The sequence below is a fragment of the Protopterus annectens genome, chromosome 11.part0 (genome assembly GCF_019279795.1).
Source record: "Protopterus annectens isolate FY-2018-M chromosome 11.part0, PAN1.0, whole genome shotgun sequence".
Lineage (NCBI taxonomy): Eukaryota > Metazoa > Chordata > Ceratodontiformes > Protopteridae > Protopterus > Protopterus annectens.
In genome coordinates, this window is record NC_056745.1 from 904,014,395 (window position 1) to 904,040,238 (window position 25,844).

Here is a 25,844-nt window from a genome sequence, read left to right on the forward strand (position 1 = left end):
AGAAAAAATTGTGTGGTGTGTTTGGCAACGTGACTGTGAAATGTAGGCAATACTCTGATCAAGGAACTGAAATTTGTACGTAACTATTCACTGTAGGACCCATAGAAAGATTGATTCACTTGAAAGTCCCTGTGGTTATCAATTGATAATTGTAAGTGACAAGAGCTTCTTTTAAAAAAAATAGCATGTGAGAAAGATCTGAATGATTTTTATTACTGCTTGTGTTATGGCACAGTGTCTTTCTTGTCATTTGTTTACCAGTGCACATTGCCTTTCAGGAAAAAAAAAAGTTGTCAAAAATGTGGTGACAGTGCAATAAGGAGTAGGATTAAAGCCAAGAACAAGGAACTTAGATAAGTAGTGAAAGTTGTAGTGTGTGTTGCAGAATAAATTTGTGTGCTGAATTTTGTACCCATCAAAGCCCATGTACAGGTTAATAATAGTGTAAACAAAATATTGCATCTGAGTTGGTTATACATTCAATTTGGGATTAAAATGTTGGAGCTCACCAACCATGAAATACTTGTAATGCAGTCTTTTTGTTTCATTCTTGATATCTTTGGTGATAAAAATCTGAAAACTTTGAAGAAAACACAGTAAGATGTCTACACACTTTCTGGCAATGGATTAAATAAGGCCATGACCACCTTCAGGTTATCTGTGTCTCTGGAAGCCATATCGTAAGAAGTCCTAGCTCTAGGTAGCCACATTCACAGTCCGTCTTTTGTCTTTTCTGTAAATTGTATGTGTTCACATTGGAGGTAGTGTTAAAGCACAGACATCCAGTCCTTTTTTGTTGACTTTTCTAATGACCGTTTTCAATGTTCTGTGTGTGTGTGTGTGTGTGTTCTGCACATGTACTTTGTAATGGTGGTTGAGGTTTAATGATGCTAAAGATTCTAAACATTCTTTACATTTTAATGTTAACTAAGCTGTGCTGAAGTAATGTGTTAGAAGTTTATAAATGAGTAGCAGCCACCCACTTCAGCTTAGCTTTCCCCTTTTGCTTCATTGATGTTTGTGGACTTGTTCACTGTGAAAGAGCTCTGCAGAAGTTAGCCTTTATTATCTTTATTAAGAAAACAAAAAAATGAAAAGGTCTTCATCCCCCATATAGTCTTATCAGCAATCTTTTAGTAAATGTAGATGACTGTGCCATCAAAATAAGCCTAGATTTGCTTAGTAGCCTGTACATGCAGCATTGAAACCTTCTTCAGGGAATTTCTTTCTGTTTCCCTTACCAGCTATACCCTTCATGAGTAATGTTTCAGCTGTTGTTGGTATGCCTTACTTTTTCTTTGGCTTCTGTCTCTTGCAATTAGCTTTCAGTAATCCTAGCCTGGGATGGTGATGCCACACACTATACCGTTCAATGGAATATTTACATTGCTATCAGTACTCGTGTTTGCATAATTTGTGCCTCTTTAGACAAGTACTTGTAAAGCAGCTCAGTTCTTTGGTCACTGGGCAGTCCCTTGGCATTTTCATCATTGATTCATACCATATGACCGTTTTCCATATCATTCCCTCATAAGTATATGTTGAAGACCAATATGATCTTGGTTAAATGTCAACCAAGGAGAAGGAACAAGAGGGGAGAGGATGAGTCTCTGGGTTTCTTAATTACATAGGTCTTTTTTTGTCCGTATTTACTGAGACATGCATTCTGGTCCTGATGGCTGCATCTTACATAATGTTACGAGAGAATGCAATTCTGTGCATAACGTAGGGAATCTTTCGCATACTTTGTGTGGTTTACATGTCTCTTTTCCATCTCCTACAATTGCAACTCTAGTTTGTCCCCAGAGTATTCTCAGTGTGTATGTTTTAGAAACCTGTTCTTTGGTGCTGCAGTATGCTTTAATGATGCACTGCGCTAAAGAATCCAGCACTTGTGTAGCTGACAGATTCAAGTACCTGGATTTACTTTAGAATGAAGCTGCATATGTCCTAGTGACCTACCTAACATCTCTTTCTAATACAGAAACTCTTAATGCATCCAAACTGTGTCAGAATTTAACTGGCTCCTCATTATGCATTGTTCAGGCAATTTTGATGGAAATGGGTATTCATTTGCTTCACTGTTTATATGGATGTGGTATTTATTCCTCTTGGAGAGAGGCAGAAGAAATCGGTTGATATACTGTGTTAAGGTATTATGTCCTTCACTTAGATTATTGCTAGCTGGGCATTACTCCAGAGTCCAACTCGCACTTACCTGGCACCAAGAGTGAAGCTGGTAAACTTTTTGGTGTGGACCATAAGCCTTATGTATAGCAGTGCTCTATTGAAGATTGTTATCCCTGAAGGTTCTTTACTATGCATGAGTCACCTAATGGAGTCTGATGAACATGACTACTGCTTCCATATCTCTGTCACTTTCCTGAGTTTTTATATGTATACGTATTTATCCTGTACCCAGGAGAGGTGGATGTAAGCATGTTCAGGAGGAGAACCATACTATATGCTGCGTATGTTCTACAGCTCTTCATTTAAGTTGCTTTCTGGAGTTTCTCCATTCCCATTTCTCATATTCTTCTGAGTCGTGGGATCTTACACCTAAGCCCACTTTTCTGTTTTAGCAAGAATTTTATCTGAGCTGCAACTGAGAAATTCAAAGAACTGGTCTCTGAGCAGCAAAACAATAACTGCATGTTAAGATCTTCATAATGTTGTAAACAACTGAAGGTGTAAGACATGTTTTCAACTTCAGGATCAGTGTGTACCTATTAATCACAAAAAAGTGCTGGCTATTAGTTGGGATGACTAGCTGTGCTTTATAGAGGTGCACATTTGTTACATCTTTACTACAGTCACTTCCTGTCACTGTTGCTCCGTGACTTGTGGTCTACTGTGTTTAGTTATCACACTGTTATCAGCACTGATTTTACATTCTTGAGAAAAACTACTTCCAGCTTTTGCTCTCATCCTGATTGACTGCTCAGGCTATCTTTAGGCCTGTTATGAGCCAAGAAACTAGTACAGGTAACCTGTGCTAGGATTCTAATATTTTATTATTGACTATCTTTAGTCAAATCAGGTTCCTTCTTAAAAGCTTTAATTGGTGTGACTGGTGGTTGTCCTGAATGTTTTGCGGTGATCACCTTGTCTGCTTGAGCAGTGGTCCTGATGACTGAGCTATCTCTAACTATGAAACTTCCCTCTGTCTGAGTATTCATAGTCTTCATTACTTTCTTGGGAAGTTTGCACATCTGCACTTGAGGTAATTTGTTTGAGCACATTGTGGTCCAATTGGCATTAGTATTAGAATGACTTGGATCTAGTTTCTACTTTTTCAAACCATAAAAGCAGATCTGGAGTTGCATTCCCCCAGACACATTATTGAAGGTAGTCCCCCAATCCAAAAACAAGAAAAAAAAATATGGATGATAAATGTGAATACCTCAGGTTTCACTTGAAGGTTGCATGAGATTTCTTTGGCTTCAGTGACGCTAATACTTCAGTGTAGGAGCAACTGTATATTGGTGTGCTATAGAAGGACCCCAAGTTTTATAGTTTTCAACCTTGTCAGGATCACCCAGTCAAAATTTATCCTCCATATTTAGGAACAAGAGAGCATGTTCTGCTTGTTGCAAGTCCTGAAGGAACAAACAAATGACAGACTACATTATTAAGGTTCTTTCAGTGATTCTGCAAAAAATGTGGTTCTTAATGTTGCACTATTAGAAAATGAAGCCTGCCTGCCTTTCTTGCTTTGATGTGGCAAGTTTGATGTAGAGTACTTGCTCAGTGTGCTGCTTTTTCCTTCATTTGTGGCACATATTGATACATCTAGCTAGACCAAGGCTTCCTTTATTGTTGTAATGCTGTCTGCAAGGAAGCCCAGGTCTGCTTGTATAATTAGATGGAAATTGTTTTGTATGTTATCTGTTGCCAGAGATTATTTGGAGCCCTTCCATTATTGCAGTATCTGTGTCTTGACTGGTTTATCCATTCACCCTTTGCCATCTAGCAGCCTGATAAAGTGTACCTTTTTTGTACAAGTACAGTGGTATGGCTTTTAGTCCTACTAACCTGTAACATTTGCTTCCTCGCTTTGGGTGCCTTTTGCTTGGATTCTAGGTGTCTTCTATGTTTATGTGGATTTTTACTGAGAGTCTCAGGTTTCTTCCTGCATTCAAATATATGTCAATAACTGAGTGAGTGATCCTCTAAAGTGCCTGTATGTGTGTGTCCTACAGTGGGATGCCCTTTTATCAAAGATTAGTTCCCTGCCTTGCACTCGTTGCTTGTTGGTATAGTCACCATGTCTGGCTCCCCTGTGACCCTGAGTAAGAAAAAGCAGGTATGGGGGGGGGGGGTATCTTGCACATGTGTCTTATTGTGAGTGTGACACTGAGTTTCTTATTTCTGATGTTCTTGAAATGTACCTTGGGAGATGGTCACCCTTATAATTTTGAGCTTGCCATTTTATATGTTGATGTGTATGCTTTTGTTTTTTGGGGAAGGGGAAGCGTTTTTCATTTTCATATGACGTTCTATACAATTGGTAAATGTTAAAATACTTTACAAGGTTAAAGAAATTTTAATGACTTCTGTAATTTGGGAATTTGTACTTGTATTGTTTGGCTTTAAATGATGCAGCCTGTCAACAACGGATCTGCTGTTAGGTTACGGAGCTGTTTTCTGAAGCCTGCAGTGCTCGGTTATTATTTGAAGAAGTGTTGACAGCAAAGATAAAAGGGCTGGCAACTTAATGTAAGTTGCAGTTTGATTTAATACTAGAGTTTCCATCTGTCTGTTAATTTGCAGGATAGTCCTGATGTTAGGCAGCTGTGTCTTGCTAAAAAGCATGAAAAAACATCTAATGTCCTGAAACTTCAGGGAAAAAAATAATTTCAGCTTTCCTCTAAATATTGAATAAAACTAAGGTAAGATATTTAAAACACCTTATATGATGATAAACAGAATAAAAAAATAAAATGATATAACATTGTTATTATTTTGGTCTTGAAATGAAGTAAAAGCATGTCTTTTGTATTGATTATTGGTTTGCTTTGCTCTACAAAATGTATATTAGTAAGAAATGCCCCACTTTGGGCATTTGAAAAGGTGGCAACTCTGTTTAATACTATGCTTTAAATTTTTCGACTTTAGCTCACTCTTCAGAACTAAATGAATGGCATGGAGTAGTGCATGCTGTGTGATTGTGTGCTTTAATAAAGTATCAACTTGTGTGCTTAGAACTCTAACTGTGACCTACTTTTTCCACACACTGCTTCAGCTTCCCCGTAGCATGATTAAAAGCTGCTTTAAATCCACTTCCCCCTCAAGAGATTTGAGGCTTGAAGAATGCAACAAACTGCTGAGAAGGCTTAAGTTTCTTAGAGGGCTTCCCTATAACTCCTCAATTCTAATTGACATACGTTTAAGAAAGTACACAGTTTAAATTTCATAAATTGTGTAAAGTTGTGGTTTCTTACTTATTGTGGCTTAATAACTGGTGTGAGTTTTCCTCAGGCTTCTTCTGTTTGTTCCAGGTGTAACTGCCATATTAGTGTTCAAATCGTAATTAATGATATATTAAAAATTAATGTTTAAGGCATCATTTCCTCTTCACAAAGGAACTCTTACATTATATATAAGTTTACCAGAGACGGATATATAGTTCTGCTTTTTTCTAAGTCACAGATTTTATTAATGGCTTTGCTTTCTCTTACATTGCTGTTACTGTATTCATTGTATGATATCATTGGCTGACACCTGCCATTTTAATTTTTATTTAACTCAAAATAGTAGCTGGTTTAACTCTGGTTTTTTACCTTTGTACAGTAAACAGCAAAATAGGTCTATTTAATCTTTGGTACAAACGCATCATTTTCCCATTCTTTTCTTAGAGCATAATTTGTGAATCTGACATTTTGGATTTTTCTTAATTCTAAATATAAAAGTTTACAAATGAAACAAAGTCCATGTGTACCTTTTAGTTTACTGTGTTTCATTTTCTTGGGTTGCACAATGCTCATTTTTCCCATTGACTACATCACACTTTTGCTTTGTTTTTCCCCAAAAGATTTTGTCACTATTTCACAGCATTTCAAAAAGATTGTTTTGGCCTTATACGGCAATGGACCATTCTGTCATGTTGTTAATGCACAGGCTGGTAATGTTTGTTATTCGTAAGTAGATGGCAGTATTACAAATCTTAATACCTAGGAGACTGCCTCTTTAATTAAATATATTCTAGAGCTGTGTGTAAAATGTAAGGAGTGTTATGAGATGCACTTACTACTGTCATGAAAACTGTCAAGAGTTCTTCTATGGTTAATAGTGGTGGTCTGTTTTTGAAAATATCCCAAATATCTTTTCTGTACGGGAATTTGTTGAATCTGTTAAGACCGTCTTGCAAAAGTGCACTGGGCACAGATCAGAAATGTGAACACCTTTGCTGTAATTAAGGAAATGGTGTGTCACCTGATTATGTATACTGCATGCATAATGACGTACATGGCTAAGGGTTAGTTACTGGACCTGTAGTGAGCCATTTGGGCTGAGAAGGAAATAAAAGGTAACTGAGGATCTCAGTTTAGAAAATTTTAGCATTGAGGAATACATACTGCACTGAAGAAGTAGGGGTTGGTATTTAACATCACCGAATAGTATTCATCAAACATTCAATTAGTACAAAAGGTGAGCTTGGATTTTGTCAGAGAGAGAAAAATGTTTAAAACGGAGGAGAGTGAATATTATCTTGGTAGGCAGTAGACCGATATCTAGTTTTTAGGAATCCTAGCCCATTTTCTTTTGGAATAGAGAGTAGCCGTGTAAACTGATAGGAAGCTCAGTATGTCATGGAAAGGGCAGGAATGCTAACAGAATTTATTTTCATTGAGGGTGTAGAGTACACTGGCATCTGAAGTACCTTTGTAGTTCTGAGAACCATAAATTGGTTTTCTTTATACTAGGGCTTCCCTTTGGCTGTCCAGTGGGTCTGGGTTGGGGCTGAAATGGGTCTTTTGACCAGTCACTTACCTGGTTACCAAAATATAATGAATAATAAAATGAATAAACAGGCCACATGTTCCACAGCTGTTTTTGTCACTCATGAAGGCTAATCTGGCTGCTTCTGTACTGTGGCTTTTTGCTCGTCTTTCGAATGTTTATAATTTTTGTCTGTGTGTCATACAAATGACAATATAGATTTTGGAATGTCTGGTTTAGGTCCTATCAGATGGCAGCATGAATACTACTGAGCTTCCCCAGGTGGTTGTTTTTGGATTTGTGCCCCAGCAGTAATAGAAGCATTTATTAGTTTATTTACTGATTTTTTTTTTTTTTTAATTTGTTAGCATAACACACCTTGACAGTGTTGTTCCATTTTCTAGACTGCTTTTAGTCTGTTCTGTCTAGATACTTAGACCACTCTTATATTTATTGATTTACTTATTTTGTTTAAAGGTGCAAGTATAATATTGCAAGTTCCTTTGTAGCCACGATCTGGGCAGACTTCATAGTTGCACATAATGCATTTTCATTTCATAATGGAAATATTAACATACAAAACGTAAAAATATATACATTATGGTAATTAAAAACTGAAGCATAATTTAAGCAGAAAAGAGACTAAATAGATTATTTTACCAGTAATTTTGCTGTGAACTGTTTGCAAGGTGGGCAGCTTATGTGTGTGGGTTTGAACTTTTGATAGATCAGTGAAGAAATTAACAAATATAAAGTACAGTACATTTTAGGTAAGGGCTGTCAGTTACCTTAGCATGTTACAGTGCTGCATTTGGAGCTAAGTAAACAGTGAAAAATAATTTCAAAAGGCCAGGGCAAAGGGGTAGAAGGTGTGTCATCTGTTGGGAAAATTTGAATAGAGCTGAAATGAGCTGATACAATGGTACACCTCAACAGTAACTAAAAAGTGGTTATTAAATGCCGTTTTTGCTTTTTAATCATTAAAGTGGGAGAAAAATGTGCTTCAAGCAATTCTATAAAATGTTTAAGTCTTTCTTTCTGCTGCCCTGGGAATTCAGTTTAGTGTGCATCGTAGCAGAAATTGTGTGTGAGTTGCCTTATGTCCATTTAGGAAAACTTGGAAGCATTGTACCTTTGAAGTCATGCAGTCATATATTCCTGACACTTTTAACACTTGTGGGGGTTTAGGGGTTAATTGCAACTGCAGTGTGAAAGAAGCACCGCCTCTTATTTCAGCACCTGGTGTTCTGTAGACAGTTGCCTCAGCAGCAGATTTCAGTGGGGATTGGAGGAAAACAAGGGGAGAGAATGTGACAACTGCCGGCTCTGGCTTCTGCCTTGGGGAGGCCTCCAGCACCTGTCCCTGCCTGTCTCTTGGCCAGCACAGTTGTTGAATCAGACAAGCAGAGAAACATTCATATTCACCAGACCACAATCAGCGTGTGTAGAGAAAAGAACATGACTTCTTCGTTCGAACTGGATTTTCTTCCTGAAATGATGGTTGATAGCCGCTTGCTAGTTTCTGACAGAATGTAAGTAGAGATCACTAATCTGACAGTGGCTGAATAAAATATTTCACTTCAGTCATATGTCATTGTAAGGCTGTCCTTTCTCTTTTGTGAATGCCTTAATGTTAAAATGCTCTGTTCAGTTTGCTTCCCAGCATGTCGGATGCATGTTAAGATACTACATTAATTGGTGCTTATTTCTGATAAGTAGCATATTATTTTATTTTTGTGCTACTTTAATATTGTGCTAAGTCAGTTAACGTGTCAGAGGGATACTTTTACGACATGATAGTTACAATTCTATTTGTTTTGTGCATCAAAAAGCAGTTTTGATACTGCTGTAAAAGCTTATATTAAGGTGTTTAACAAATGCTATTCTGTAGATTTAGGCTACACGTACAAAAAAGCCAAGCTAATAGTGTTTGATTTACTGATCAGTTTGCAGTTGAAGCTGATGTAATTATAGTATGCTGTAAACTGGAGGATCATTTTCCAAGCAGCTCCTGCTGAATAAATTCACAATTAGATATTTGACACTTAAAACCTACCAGCTTCATGCATGTTGTGATGTCACTAAAATGCTGCATTGAACAGCATTTCTGAAGCTGCATATAATTGGGGTTTAATGAGTTTCTTTAAAAACCATTGCTCTTTCTAATGAAGGTAGTGTGTGTGCATTCCAGTGTATTAGAATGAATTGTGTATGTTTTAAGTCAGATTTATTGGCTGAACTTCTTTTAACCCTTCAGAGATGTGTTGGTAGTGCAGAAAAGTCATTAATTATTCAGAGGGTTATTTTATTAGATAAGGTGTGCTATGCATGTGAAATACCTTTGGAGAGGGAAAATCCACCACCTTAGGCTCTTACAGTCTGCAGATACATTTTGAGGGGATGAGCTACATAAACAGAACATACAAGTCCATGGCAACTTTTGGGTCAGGGGGGCAGAAGTGCCTAACTACATAGCTCTGTAAAGGACCATAAAAGTTACTACTACAGTTTTTTTTTTTGCAGATTGCGTGTATGTGTGGGTATTTGTATTACAGATTGGCAGGCATACAGTCTAATCATGTTTATACATTGTGCGAAACAGTGCATATCACATGTGAAGTACATGTATACAGAAGTATACAGTTTCTGGATTTAATCGTTAACATTTTTGAGAGCAAATATTTATCACTGAGTATTTAGAAATGATTTTCTTTGCAACAAAACACAACTTTCCTGTGGAGAAGTCGTGCACTCACGCAATAGCAGCCATGCTACAGTTTGCCATATAGCAACACTGCTGTAAGCTAAACATACATTGTTTTCAGAACAGTGTCGAGAAGCAGCTGTTCAGCAACTGCCAAAGTAACACTGCAAGCCAATGCACATATAGCAGAAGCTTTTGGACAAATCATTTTTTGTATTAAGCAGTGTACGTGTTGGAAAGAGAACAAACTTGGCACAACATATGGTCTACACAGCTGTAGCAGCTGCAATCAGGATGCAAGAAGAATTTAATGGTCACACTGGAAAACCAGACAAACTAACAAAAAGTGCACCTTTCCAGGTTGTGTTGTAGAAATCCCAGACAAAACAGTTTTCTGAGGTGCTGTGGCGGTTAACAGAAGCAAGTTCTCTGGCACAGAAATGCGTGACATCACTGCCGCTCTTTTAACATTATGAACAGAAGAGTATGAGGCAGTGAGACTAGCATCTGGTTCTACATTGCAGTGACCTCTGATGATTTTCTGAGACACCTTGCCTGTGGCATTGTTCACTTGAAAGTTATCTGTCAGTACAGAGCTGTGACGGTGGCACTTAGGCAGTATTGAGCATTTATTTAATGGTTCAAAGCATACAGTTCTAATTTACCAAGAGGAACAACACCCTCATCAAAACTGACTGCTGCTGTTTGTCATTAGCATTATCAGTAAACACCAGAAAATGGTGATACCACAAAACTTAACCCTCAACTGCTCAGGTCTGCCTTTGATGTTTGTACTGATGTTTGCTGACACAGTTTTAAATAACAATGCATCCAGTAATGTTTTCTAAATTAGGAAGCCCAAATTAAGTTATTGTAGTTATGATAAATTTGCAAAAAAGAACCCAGAATTTTCAGGTATACAGTAAGTGGTCTTTAATGATTTAACATACTGTTGTCCTTTGTATTGCAGATACAGATCAAAACCAGCATGAGGCTTTGTGTTGCAAATCTTACATAGGGTTAACATTCCAGCTGGGAAGTTTTGGTGTACTGTATAGGCTTAGTAAAAGTCTGTTGTTCCTGACATGTGGACAGAAGTTTAGCACCCACCCATTATTGTATTCTGTTACTTGGTTATTTGTTTGCTACAGAGTTAAATATTTTTTTTCAGCTTAAGGTTATATGTCTTTAACCCCTGTTGCAAGTCTGCCTCATTTCCTTACCATTTTAAACAGTACTTTCTCTGCCATGCTACAGTTTTGATGCTGTCATGATATTCATTCTTGTAGCCTCATTTTTTTACGTTTTATCTGTTATTTTAATTAATATTTGACATATGACCTGATTTTTGTCTGTATGTATGTTTGCTAAGATCTGGATAATACATCTTGGAGTCCAGTTCTGAAAGTCGTTAATATAGCAAAATCAGGACATTGAGTTCTTGCTGTGCAACTCTGTGCTGTCGCTAACTTACCTTTATTTTGAAACATTTCCCCACCCAGTGAATATGCAGCATTTGGGGATACTGAGAAGACCCACTTAATGACTTTTCAGTAATGTTGTGTAGTGGATATTGTAACAGTGTCTCTGTACCTTAAAAAAAAGCATTATTTCAGCAGATGCTGTACAGCATGGTTGTCTGTCGGTAGTCTTTGCTGTGGTGACTGACTAGTCGAGTATATAGATTTCTTAGGTAGGTTCTCATATCCTGAGTTGTGTGCTGTTACAGCTTCATGGCAGAATTTCTTTAGTGATCCCCTCTGACACAAACTTCTGATTCCAAAAAAAAAGAGAGTAAGTAGCCCTTGTTAGTTGCTGTTATATAGAAATGTCTTATGTCCATAAGAATTGGAAGCTACTTTGATAGGTTTAAAATTAGGTTTCTAATTCATAGTCAAATACAAGAAACTAAAAGTGAGTTTTGCATTTTGCCTCAGGTTTTGAAATGTTCATATGTTCATAGGTTCATAGATTAGTACTAGACTAATTGCCCTTGTGAGCCATTTTAAGCCTAGCCAATTATCCCTTGTGAGACTCAAACCCTGCACCTTCTGTTTGTAAGGCAAACACCTTAACCATTAGGCCATCCTCGCAACTAAAAGGTTAATCCTCCCAGGGAGAGACACACACCCTTGGCAAGTGCAGGATTCAAACCCCTACCTAACTACATTATGATACTACAGCAGTACGCATTTACACGCCATGCTATACACATTACTTGTCATCTTAATAATGGCTGTGGAGGGAGAATAATGTAAGAGTAAGAAAATGATGTAGTAATTCCTTTATGATATAAATATCTGCCCCCAAACTATTCATTTACAGGCCACCAATAGCATTGATGCTTTCTACAAAAAGGGTGCCACTTTTGCAGAGGAAATGTGCTAATCTGATTAGATCTCCCTTGATTTGTCTATGTTCACAGTTTTAATGTAAGTTCTTTCAATGCAGTATTTATAGAAAAATGATGATGGTCTCTTGAGTTAGGCTTTGTTTCTGTGTGCTTTTTTCTTACGGGGTCCAGTTAAAGCAGCTTTTTACATTAATGACATTATGTCAGTAAAATAACTTGCAATGAGTCCATCCTTCATTGTATTCACTTACCTAAGGTGAGCTGTATTTCATCTACTCTACAATAAAGGCTGATCTTTATTTCCATGCAAGATCCTATGGAAGGTCTTCTGCTATGTGACTAGATTGCTAGTTTACTGGATTTTACATTCCTTAGCTTTCTGAATGTAAAGTCAGAGTTACTGCTCCATTCACTAGTAAGTACCATCATTAATTCCTTGAACAGTGTTTAATACCATGGTCCATACCATTTGACTTGACCACACTGCATGTATTGTTATAACTACATATATCTAATTAAACACACCTGCCTTTTTGCCGGAATGACTTTAGTTTGGTTTAAGTGACTCACTTTTAGAGACAGCATTGTAAGAGCATTTTATATCAAACAGAGGTCTGTAGGATGTGTATTTCATTTATAGTAGTTTGTTGCTATCTTTGTCTTCTACATAATTTCTAAAATTGTAACTAGGTATGTCCAGTGGAGAGAGAAAACCAAACAAAGACTTATGCATATTTTACTTTCCATCTCCTGTCGTTTGCACATTGTAAGTATATTTTGCTTATGAGTGTGTCATGAAATAACTTCATGATAAAGTCCTTTCATCTTGAACTGGGCGAAAAGACTGCATGCACCTTTTTTCATTCATCATCTTTACCTTTACCTTGGTTGGTGTCTTCACAGAGAAGCATCTGACACCATGTGGGACTTATTTTTCTATTTCTTTGTAATCGGAAGTTTGTGACTGTGTGAAAAATATAGAACTTAGTCTTCTACATGTACAGCTGTATTTTGCACAGATGGGATGTGAAGTTACATAAAACATTGCTCTTCTGCTGTTAAGTCTGCAGCTCCCACTGATTTGAAAATTTAGAAGGTTGCCCTCTGCTGGTCGAAGTACCCTACTCTGGCAAAGATATGTTCTGCAGTATTCTAAATTTACACAATTATGTGCGTCATCTTATCTTTGCTGTATGGATCTGTCTGCATTTTGTAGTACAATGTACATGATTTATTCTGCTGCTTTTAGACAAGGGCAAAGCCTGGAATGCCATGTTTTGATTCAACTGTGAAATCAAGTTTTTGACTACTGCCTCAGCCAAGGGAAACTTGTACAACGGTCTTTACTTCCCCAGAATCTGTTGAGTGGTTTGGTGGTAACAGAGTTCACTTCCAGGCTACTACAGCAAAGCATTTAGGGATGCTAGACAACTGTGTATGGCATGCCATGAAAATACATGGATCAATTTTGTGGCCCTTATGTTTGCTTCTCAACATTTTTGATGCTTCTTTAGTGGGGTGGCAGCATAAAACATCCCTCTTACATGTGTACACAGACACAGGTGCACTCATATTTTGGCCAAATTACTCTTTGGCAGCTGTTGCCTTTTATACTGTTGCTGCAAATGAGTACTTTTATTAGCATGAGGTGTATCCTCTTTTGTTTAGTCTGATGACAAGTTTAAGAGTAAAAAGATTGCTATTTAGCTGTGACCTATAATTTTTGCACCTGATGAGATTATTTTTAAAGCACCAATAACAGTAGCTGAAATGATGCACTAGCTTCATTTACAATTTGTTGACTGGGTTAGTCCCACTAGACAAGTTGCCTCTATTCAGGGGAGACCAAAAAAATTTGGCCAGGACACCTGAGAAATTCTCCTGCCTTCCTTTTTCATTAAGTGCTGTGGTTTCTTTTACAGCGGTCTGAGCTACCACAAAGTCTGGCAGATGGGGCCTCACTTTAATGTGTTATAAGAAAAAGCACCCATAATATGCTTAAAGGTATATTTTGTGAATGAAACACTGATTTTAGTAGCCAGTAGTAGAAAGATCTTGAGTATGTGAAAATTATATTTATATCAATCTTATATGTATGTGTATGTTTATTGTACAGCTGAGATAGTGAGGCGGTTGTTGTAATGGAGTACTTTTCTGATAAATGGAAATGGTAGTTTTCCACAGCTGAAAAAGAACAGAAGTTTGAAAAAAAAAAAAAAAAAAAGGTGCAGAGGATAAAATCTGCACTATTAAAAAGCAGCTAAGAGGTACCAACAGTATACGAAGGCAGTTTTTGGAGGGAAGGAAAAGGTTTTTTTAAAGAGGTTTTTCAGCAGTAACTGGAGAGGTGGATTCTGTGAAGGCTTTTGTTTTAAGTGGGTGATGTGGATCAGGAGTGCCACAAAGCAACAGGAATAGCTGGTCAAGAGGAGACGGTCAACACTTGCACCACACCACATGGAACACATAGCGCTCCAAAACACACACCAGCATTGCCTTCACATAAAAACACAAACCACGCACCCACCTTCGCTGAGGCTCTCAATAAAAATCTAACTAAACAACAGAGACCTCCAAGGCAGAAACGCACTCGACCACCACAACACTAATCAAGAGACGCATAACTCTCCTGAACAGTGTGCCACTCAACCAAAGCCCCTGAGGCAAAACAGCATACCCAACACACTAGTCATAGGTGACTCGATAGTGAGGCACACTGATGTCCCACTCACTTGGTTGAATAAGGAAAAAGTAACAGTCAGCTGCCTGTCAGGCGCCAGGATCCGCCACATAATGCACGCACTCACGTCCCTCAACAACAGGTACAGATATGACTCAGTCGTTGTACATGTTGGTGTGAATGACCTGAGATGTACCTCCATGGACTACATGAAGAGAGACATGGAGGAGCTCTTGGATTATGTAGTCCAGGCGGGGTAAGACCTTAGCCCTGAGCAGCATCCTACCATCACCCAGAGTGATACCACAGTACAAGCAGAAAATGATTGATTTCAACAATTGGCTAAGTTTCTGGTGTCATTCTAAGGGGATCCTGTATCTGTCTGCCTGGGATGACATGACTGACAGGGTTTACTATCATATACCCGAAATGTACTTGGTCGACTGTTCACATGGTCGACCGAGATTGTGCGAAATTTACAATGTCTAACACCGGAATTGCCGAAATACATGTCGACTGCTACCTAGGGGCGAGTTTTAACATGGATCAAGATAGGGGCAGATGTGTATTTCGGCAATGTCAATGGTCGACATTGCCAACGGTCGACATTCCGATTTTTGAACGAAGTGGCGTCGACCGACTTCACTTCAAATAAATGATAGTAAACCGATTGACAGACCTCGATGCTTTGCCAGAGATGTCCTGCATCTGTCACTCCTGGGCTTCCAGATACTGGGCAAGGATCTTGCCACCCCTATAGTGCATTTTTTAGGCGGTGTTCCAAAGACCAAATTACTACCATAGCAGCTACAAACAAATGCAATTTGAGGGTCGTGCTGCTCAACGCTAGAAGTCTAAATCTCAAAATGCACTTGCTGGAAGTACACCCTAAAATGGAGAACATTGACATTTGTGCTGTAACCGAGACCTGGTTCAAGGCAGCAGAAAGCACCCCTGCACTACCAAGCAACAACTCATTCCACACCTTTCGACCCCAGAACTTGGATCGAAGCTCCAAAGGCGGTGGTGTTTCCATATTCATAAAGGATGCGCACACCTCCATACTGGTAGCCCAACATAATGCATATGAGATAGTTCAGGTGCAGCTAACATTGGATAAGACAGCGATTCAGGTCATAGCCTGCTATAGGTCCCCAACCATGTCCCAAGATTCACACTCCACATTTATAAGCACCCTGGAGAATATTAGGGTCCAACCTAACACTGTCATACTGGGCGACTTCAACTACCCCTCCATTAACTGGGAAAACTACTCATGTGCCAATACACTTGTCCAACGCTTTCTGGAATTCATTAATTCCATTGGCTAGGACCAGCCCATTCTTACCCCTACTAGAGGTAGCAACATCCTTGACCTGGTCATTACTAACTTGGGCGACTGTTGCTCTACACCAATAGTCAACTCCTCCCTAGTTAGATCCAATCACAAGCTAATCACCTTGGAAATACACATCCTTCCCACCCCCCAACAAAGGTAACCACCATGAAAAACTTCTCCAAAGATAACTTTGGGCTCCTAAAAACAGAGGTAACTTTGGCACCCATGCAAATGGAGAATAGTTGCATGACCACCAAATCATACACCAATGCACTGTACGAACATGTACACAAATGCATGGATCTCGCCATACTCAGTAGAACTAAGACGGTCTTTTCAAAAAAAAGGAAAACAATCTGGTGGTCCCCTGCCATAAACAAACTCTACAACAGGAGGAGGAAACTGATGCGGAATAAGGTGAAGTCCCAAGACTGGAAAAACTCCCTTATCAGCCTCAACGAAAGGTTGAGATCCCTCATCAAATCCTCTAAAGCTAGCTATGAAAACAGAATTGCAGCAGATAGTAAAGACAACCACAACTGCGGTGGTGGTGCTGCAGTAGCGTTGTCACCTCACAGTTAGACATTGCCCGTTCAATTCTCAGTTAGTGCGTCTTCTGTGTGGCGACATGCGTGAATGGGCGTTCCTTTGTTGAAGGTTGTGCATTAGGCCCGGCAAGCCAGCACGTAAAAATCTACTGCCAATCATTAGCGGACCGGAGTTCCGCTGTGGCGACCCCTAACCGGAAAAGCCAAAAGACACAAATAAAGACAACCACAAGGCCTTTTATAGTTATGTAAAGAATCTCCATGGCAATACCCAGATTTGCTCTGAGCTACTGCGCAGTGGTACCTCCTATACCGAGCCAACAGATATTGCAAATATACTGGCGGACAGATTCAGTGCTAACTTTACCCCCCCCCCCAAAGGACCAATCACAGTACCAGTAGACTGCCAGGCACCCAGTATTACTGCTGCACAGGTTAAAACAGCACTGTCCAAGGCCAAGAATAGTTTCTATGGGACCTGACAGTATCCCTGGCTGTGTTCTACATGAACTACAGAGTGAACTGGCACCTCACCTGTGTGCCCTGTTCAGTCACAGCCTCACCTCAGGCTTTGTCCCTACCGAATGGCGCACAGCTACAGTCATCCCTCTCCACAAAGGAGGAGCATCATCCCTCTCCACAAAGGAGGAGCAACTACAGACCCCAGGAATTATCGCCCCATTAGCATGACGAGTCTGATATGCAAAGCTATGGAATGCATCATCATGGACCTAATAAAGAAGGACATAGGGAATCTCCAAACTGTGGATCCTACACAGTGTGATTTTGTGAAGGGTAGATCATGCTTGCTCTACTTAGTCATCTTCTTTGAGTCAGTCACCAGAGGTGTGGATGAAGGTAAGGTGGTTCATTAAGCCTACCTTGATCTGGCTAAGACCTTTGATACCATTCCCTACTCAGGAATCATAGAAAAACTTACTAAGCTAGGCATCAACCCCTATATCACTAGGTGGGTTGCAAACTGGCTCACAGATAGAACCCACAGTGTGAAAGTAGCTGACTCCAAGTCAGACTGCTGACCAGTCATGGGTGGAGTCCCACATGGTTTGGTCCTGGGTCCTCTCCTGTTTGGTATCTACTTCTCTGAAGTCCAGGCCAACATGAAGGGACTCTGGCTGACAAAGTTCGCAGATGACTGCAAGTTGGGAGCTATTATTAACTCCCCAAGTGATGTTGACATCATACAGAAAGGCCTCAATGAGACCAACGACTGGTGTCAGAACTATGGCCTTAAGCTCAGTGCAAAAAAATGTGTCTTCATCCCCTTTGGGAAAAACCGGGTTCTCTTGAATTACCACGTTGATGGTAGTCCACTGAACACAGAAGGAGTTATAAGAGATCTGGGAAGACAGGTTGACAGCAACCTCTCTTTTGACCACCACGTTGCCCCTGTGGTCAGAAAGTCCTTCTGTGTGGCACATCTCATTACTAAGGTTTTTGCATCCAGGAAGAAAGAGATCATTGTCTCCCTCTACTCTTCCCTCATTAGGCCATTCATCAAGTACAATGCCCCATTTGACATGTACCTCACTAGACACCTGCAACAACTGGAGAGGCCACAAAAGTACCTCACAATGAGGATTCTAGGCCTTAAACACTTGTCCCTATATGGACAGGCTCAAAAAACTCCCAACTATTCTCTGTCTCATATCACCTACTTAGAGGCGATCTCTGCTTGACTTACAAAGCCATGTCTGACCCAGCTCTTTTAGAAATGCTACATCTAAAGAAATCCCAATCCCTCCACACCACATGCTCCAGAGACCTCAACCTCATTACCACAATCAACAGAACATGCTGGAGGGACAGGTTCATAACCCAGAGACTGCCCATGCTATGGAATAGACTTCCCATACATGTCAAGCAGAGCACCTCACTGGCCTTAAAGAGAAATCTTGATGAGTGGATGGGAAATAAAAAATTCATGCCGGGGATCACTCCTGTGGCTCTACTTGACAGAGGCACTAGGAACTAAGGTTGGGTGGCACGATGCCAGGGTAATCCTATAGGCTAGGCTTGTAAAGGCTCCTGGGCCATTTCCCTAGTACACACCTATGAATAAAGAGGCACATTTTCCTGATATTAAAGAAAAGTTAAAGAAAAACGGTATTGGTGAATCTCTAATGGTAAGAACTGGGTAGCCACCTGCCTGGTAAGAGGATCTAAATGGCATTATATTTCTGGATTATGTAGACATTCAGCTTAAGGTTGCCAATCAGGATAGGGATAGTTTACTTCAGTATAGAGACAAAAACCAAAGTAATAATACCAAAATCAGATTAGTAACCAACTATGACAGGAACATGGATGTCCTCATTAATAGTGTCCGCAGACAGTGGAATATTCTATTGACTGAAACAAAGCTTAGCACACTGGTAGATGATACATGCCACTTTTCGTTCAGGAGTGGTAAGAACATTGGTTCATTCATAAATCATTTTAAACAAGGGAATAGATTTGATAATAGCCCCAAACAAACAACTCTGGAAGGTGGGCCCTTGCAGGGATGTTTTCCATGCAGACATTGCACGCACTGCAAAAACATGTCAAAGACTAAATAATTTACTAGTAAAAACATTGGACAAGTGTTCTCTATAAAGTTTTTTGCCAATTGCCAGTCTGAATGGGTGATTTACATGGCTTCCTGCAACTGTTTAGCCTTCTATGAGGGACAAACATCCAGGTTTGTCAAATTCAGGATATCAGAACATCTCAGTGATATTAGAATTAAAAAACCAACAAGTGCTCCAAAAAATGTCTTCCTAATAAATATCTTTATTTTTGCCACTGCTTTCAATTGTGATTTCATTTTGGAGCCATGCAGCTACCATACGTGTAGGGCCCTGTTCTTTTTGACCTTCTTTCTCCAATACCTAGACTGTGGGGTTTGTAGTTGAAATCCCTTCCCCTTTGCCTGCAAATAGCTTCATAAGACAGATGATGACACAACCAAACCAGTTAAGCACCAAAAGCTTAGTGATTTTAGTTTGTCAAGGGCATTGTTGGCCAGTGTTTTTTGTCTGGCTCATGATTCTGACCATAATTATCACAAATATTGGTTTATTTTTTTCCCCATTTTGCATACTTGGTTGTTCTGTGTAATTTTCAATTATCTGAAAGCAGATATCTGCTTCATATTTTTTGTTCTTAAATTAGAAAGTTATCTTTGTGCTAGTGTAGCGTCTCAACTGCCAGCTTGCACCCACATCCATTCCTCTGAAACTCTTAGCACAAGAAATTTGAACAAAGCTAAAAATACTGGAGGCAAGGGGTAAAGGCCCAAAAACTAGGGACGTATTTTTAACTATTACTTTTATAAACTATAGAAAGTTGATTGTGTAACAGGTTTTGCATTAGCATGCATTTTCTAAAGGATGTAAAGGCTAAAACTCCATCTGCCATTATTTAGGGGCTCTAGTCCTCAGTGATTTTCCAGAAAAGCACACATTTTTTGAGGAGCAGAGCAAAAATATGAGACAAAAAACTGAATATTCTGCAGAAATATGTACAGTTGAGAGGTATGCACCCTGTCTATTGTAATGAAGTCATACTTGAGAGTTAAATGACATTTTTAAATGGAATTTGCATGACTGCATATTGACAAAAAAAACACACATCTTGTTTATTCATGCTTGGTACAGGTAGAATTGTAAGCCAAGCTGCATTTGTAACACCTGGCTGACAGCATTGCCTGGTAAGTAAGACTAATATGAAAACACGTCATGGCCTTTACAACTACACTTGAGTCACACAATCTCTATTTAACTGTGGTGCTGAGCAGACCAATTAACCAGACCCAAAATTCTTGAATCACTACTGAAACAGTGATTTAAAAAGTAAATAAATAAAATATTTTTTCTGTAAGGACACCAAAGTCTGGTCTTATTCATCCCATTTGCCTGATCCAATTGTTAGGTCCTCGAGCAGCTTGTCGGATCCAAGCTGGAAAACCTAGTACTCCAGAATTAAGCCTGTTTAAATTTTTGTCTTTCCATAATGAACTAGTTTTAGAGGCTACCTCAGATCTTGTTTGCTGCCATAGTTTTTGGATGCAGATTGCCACTGACCATGTTGATAATACTTCTATAATTTAACAGTATTAATTTCTACCAGTTCTGTAGTCCATCTTTTCCACAGATCTAATTTGAGTCCACTTCTGACAGAGGTGGCCATGGTAGAGGCAGAGCCCCAGAGAACAAGGTGGTCTGCAAAGTCAGGGATATTGTGTGTCTTTCTCCAATAGATAACAGCATCCTTGAAGGGCTGCCTGACTTCCCCCCTCTGGAGGCAGTCAGGGGTTGTTTATCCGTCTACTCTACTGCATGGATGTCACTGAAACCTCTCAGAGCTGTCAACACCTCCGCCTGGGAGCCAGCCCCTTTCAGTTCAGGGCTTTGCCCTTTAGTCTCACCACACCTGCCTGAGTGTTGCCAAGTGCATGGTGGTTGTAGCCAAACATCTCCGGCTACAAGAGATTATTGAACGTTTCCATAGCTAGGTGAAGGGCTCCTTGCTTCCTCACAAAGGAATCATTGGTCAATGCCAGAGGCTACTTGCTCAAGCTCTGTCTGTGTGTACTTGACCATATCTGTAAACTGTGAGAAGTCAATCATTTAATAAACTCAGGCTATTCAATTCATCAGATGCCACCTAGATACAAAGAACTGCATAATGGCCCTCCTTCAGCTCATGATTCAAACTCTGTGGTACTCCATCCAGATCATTATTAATTTTGATTGTCCACCAGCAGGTTTAGTTCTCTGAGTGCTGAGACTGATGTTCTCCTCCATTCTGGTGCTATTTGCTCATTTTTATATACAGATAATTCACTGTCTTTTACGGGCTCAGTGGCTGTAGCTTTCATTTGAGAATACCCTTTGCTGTATCGCCACCTGCAGCAGGAGTAACCATGAGCACCTCCTCCTTGAGGTTGAGGGGGGGGGATTACAAGAAGAGGATGGTCCAAGTATTATGGAGTTCTCAAGAGGCCAATCTTCACACTAGTGTCGTGGAGTTACGAGCAGTCCATGTATTGCAGGAAATACAGTACTTCCTATCTCCTGGGGAGATCTCTTTAAACCTACAACATGACAGTAGTTCTATCAAACAAAAACGGCTGTAGGTAAAACCAAGGTGCATAAAAACATGAAGTAATAACAAAAGAACAATGCATCAAGGTAGCACACAATAGCGTCTTTAATAAAATAAACAAAAGAAAACAGTGGTAAGCGCTTTTGCAACACTCAGTTGCTTCTTCAGACAAAATGTTAAAACAGCTCATTTCTTAAATACTCTTGAAACCAATTAGCATAATTAGTGATGTCATACCTGAAGGAGCATTTAAAGGCACAGACAAAAACTAAACTTAAATCAGATAAAATACATAACATAAGCTTCTACTAAGCATAAAAAATCTTTTTAAAAAATCAATTATGTAAAATTCATTCATAAGTAAGAGGCAGTAAATATTATGCTTAAAATTATTTGTGTTTAAGGCGTCTGGCTTTCAAAAAAGGGACCAGAGATGTGGTACCATTAAGACCTGGATATTTGTCTGCATTAAGTTTCATTATCCATTTTTGTTCACAACCTTCAGTAATATTTTCTGTATCGCCTCCTCTCAAATTTTTATGCATCTGTTGTAAGACAAAAAACTGGAAGGAATGTGAGGGATCAGTGTTCATGACATGATTAGCTAATGCATTTGTATGTTTTCTATTCCTGATATCACAAAGGTGTTCCAAAATTCTATCTTTAAAAGATCTATTAGTCTTGCCAACATAGAAAACAGGACATCTCTTGCAGAAACCATAATAAACCACATCAGTACTTTTACAATCAGCATATATATGGGAATACAGATGGAACTGTTTTGTTGGATGAGTATATGTATTAGTGCTATAAATGTAAGGGCATGCACTACATGACCTGCATGGATAAGTACCCTGACGTGTGGAAAGAGAATTTGGCTTGTGTGTCTCTCTATTACAAAGATGCTGTTTGAGTGATTTATTATTCCTAAATCTAAACTGTGGAATGCTAGTGGTAATAGCATTTAGATTAGGTGGTACTTGCAAAAGGTGCCAGTGTTTCTTAACATCAATATATTGGTTTATGTTGCTGGCAAACTGAAACACTACTCTAAACTCATTAATAGGCAAGGTACCATTGCTATTAGTAGCAGGATTATCCATGGCTGGATTAAAATAGGGTCTGCATTTTGTGTGCCTCAATTTCCAGGCATCAGAGACTGTTTTATCAATCTCAGTAGTATTATAGCCTCTTTGGAGAAAATCACATTTGAGATTACTAAGTGCTGCATGTGCATCCTCATCATTGTTGTGTAATCTCAGGGTCCTAAATACTTGCCCTTTTAATACATTTCTTGGAATATGTCTGGGGTGCATTCACTTGAATCGCACAGCTGGAATGAATAGGATATGCTAGTTGTGTACTTGCCATATGTTGGATTTTTTTGTTCAAAGTCATCCAATACAACAGCCCTCTCCCCTTCCCTCATCCAAACTGCCATCCTGTAGGGCCTGAAGGACCTTTCTATTTATTTCTAATGTGTATAAAAGTGTATAAAATCTGCCTTTGCTTTTTGTCATCAAACTCTCTTTGAGATATCTGCATACAAAAATGCATTATGGGAAGACAAAACTGTAAAGGGACTCTAGGCTAGGGCACTAGTTTTGCCAGCTTGGTTCCAAAAAGTAGTTTGAAGTCTCATCAGTCGTATTGGATGAACATGGATGAAAAGATTCAGTGTTGTAATTACATGACCACAGTAGTTTCATATATCTGTGCCAGTTTCTGTACATTCTGAGCTAATTGGAGGACACATTCTGATGAAGCTTTTCATGTTATTATTTTATTATTTTATATAAGAACATGCCTATTGAAAATTTATAACAAAAACAAAAATGTAATTCAGGACCTCGGAAATTTAGTTGAGAACTCCTTCTCAGGAAATCCTTTAATTAAATGCAACTAATTGCCAAAGGAATATCATCAATGTCTAAAGAGGTAATCACTGCCTTAATTCAGCATTAATCAGACTTGCCAAGTACAAAGCTTCCTTCAGGATATATATATCAAACAATTAGAAAGACCCCCAAGTTCCAAACCAGAAATATCAGCGGTCTTAAGTCCCGGAGTTATCAAGAACCCAGAAGCTCTATCCATTTATTCAGTCTTTTATTGATTTTTATCCTGGACAATTTATATCTGCATGTCTAATATCTCCACCAGTACTAGAACCAGGGAGCTAAATCTTCATCACCATGTAAATTGCTATGGAGCGCAAGTTTACAACACAATGCCTCTCAAAGCTGTGAAATAAACTTTTCCTGCATGTTAAGAAATGTAACTCATTTTTCTTTATATGTAACCTAGATGGGTATCCATAAATTAATCGAGTTGATTGGTATGGCCCTCTTGGAGAAAGGAGGATTGGCATGAGGGGAGGGTACTGGTAAAGTATAAATGGTCATAACATTCAATGGCCTTGGAATATCTATGAATGTATGGAATGCAGGAAATATAATGAAATAATAACAGCAATTAAAGTATAATTCAACAAATGAGAAACCAGTACCATGTATCTATAACAATTTAAACCTGAAAAAGAGATACTGTAACAAGAAACAAAGCAAAAACATAGCTAAACTGCAACCAAATCCTTCCTGATTCTAGATTCCAAAGCTGCTATCACCTTTTAACATTTGCCTAAAGAGTAGAAGTAAAACAGTGTATACCACAGTCCTAACTAAATCAGCCTTTTGGAGAACCCTATTATGCAAATCCATCCCACCCCCACTGTGTCATAATGAGGAAAAGTAAAGCTTTTCAGTCATCCATTCAAGTCTGTCAGGGCATCCACTTAACCATGTTGGTTCTAAAAAGCATGGGAATGTATGTGATCAAACGTATTTCAGCAAGAATAATTTTTTTCCATATACAAATATAAGATATATGTGTGTAAATATGTGTGTATGTGTGTAAGCAGAATAAGATTAGCAAATTATACCTTTTTAACTGTCAGTCTGGCATCATGCACTGCTTGGAGTTGTTCTTGACTTACAAGTTCATGTATATTTCAAGATTTTTGGGGTGATCTACCCATCAGTGGTGCTCCATACACCAGAGTTTCTGGCTTCTTCATCCATTCTCTGGTACCTATTTTGGATTTCTTTGTCTTCAAACCCTAACCTCAGCATGCCTCACATTGCCTGAGGATGAAGTCCTAACTGTACCAACTGTCTGAAGAGAAGAACCTTTTGCTTTTTAAGCCCTCTCTTGTGGTACATACTATGGTTCCACTACAGAGTGAGCATATCACTGTACTTGTCTTTTCTCATAGTGATGTATACAGGCAATAGGCTTGCATTTCTGGGGTCATCCACCACTGACCATTGAGTCCCAAGGTGTTTGCAAAGAGATGTAGACCCCAGTACCCCCATCAAAGAAAATAAAGCAGGCCACATAACTCCTCATCTCCACCTGCGCAATTCTACCAGTGGTCCTGATTCATTCCTGAGCCCAAATCACAAGTGGTGTGATCAGTCACCCTGTGTTACACTAGCTGATCTTAGTGACCCATATAGTTATGACAAATTAAATTGATGGTGCAGACTCATTGCACTTTTAAAAGTGCTTACAGTTTTTTAGATTTTAGATTGCACATGTGAAGTGTTTAGAATGTGACAAAGGCCAGAGAAAATTATTCTGTAATGCATCTGATGTTTGGAAGTTCTAAATACATGTGGAAAAATGTTAATGTTTAACATTTGAACTCTGTAAATAAAACAGAATTGACAAAATGTTTGATTTCCAGTGGTAGAAATGGTTGTTCTTGAGCGTTAAAACAGAAAATGGATTTATTCATTGTAGATCCTAAAATCTTTCTTTCTTTTTTTTTTTAATTCTTTTTATTTATTTATAATATCATTGAAAAAGAAACATATTAGACAACATCACACAGATTACAAAAAAATAAACATACACAATTATATACATTTGTACAGTGCCCAAGAACAAAAGTGAAACAATTCATATCGGTACAATCACATTCAATTCAATATATGGTCAAAGAACGTCCTCCAAAACTCCTTAAGATATTGGAGTCTGTGGTTGTGAAAAATATATCTATGTGCCTTTAGGTGGTTGGTCGCAAGAGTCTTAAACCCTTCTCGGGAAAGTAAGTTATTTTTTTTCCAATTAAGAGTGATGTAATACTTTATTAACATGAAGAT

At 38.8% G+C, this 25,844-nt stretch overlaps 1 protein-coding gene across 7 annotated transcripts in view; it reads left to right on the plus strand.

The window, feature by feature from the left end:
* The window catches only part of CELF2 (CUGBP Elav-like family member 2), a 1,986,852-nt gene that overhangs the window by 80,265 nt on the left and 1,880,743 nt on the right, over nt 1-25,844 (plus strand). Inside the window, exon 1 of one of the 7 annotated variants that reach the window (XM_044088300.1) lies at nt 4,874-4,892. The exons of 5 other annotated variants lie outside the window; for them this stretch is intronic. Coding sequence is in view for 1 of the 2 variants with exons in the window: in XM_044088298.1 (XP_043944233.1) it covers nt 8,401-8,474 (74 nt within the window). In the remaining variant the exon portion in view is untranslated. Of the gene's footprint in view, nt 1-4,873; nt 4,893-8,193; nt 8,475-25,844 lie in introns of those variants that run through there. One more of the 7 variants, XM_044088298.1, reaches the window with a different exon arrangement.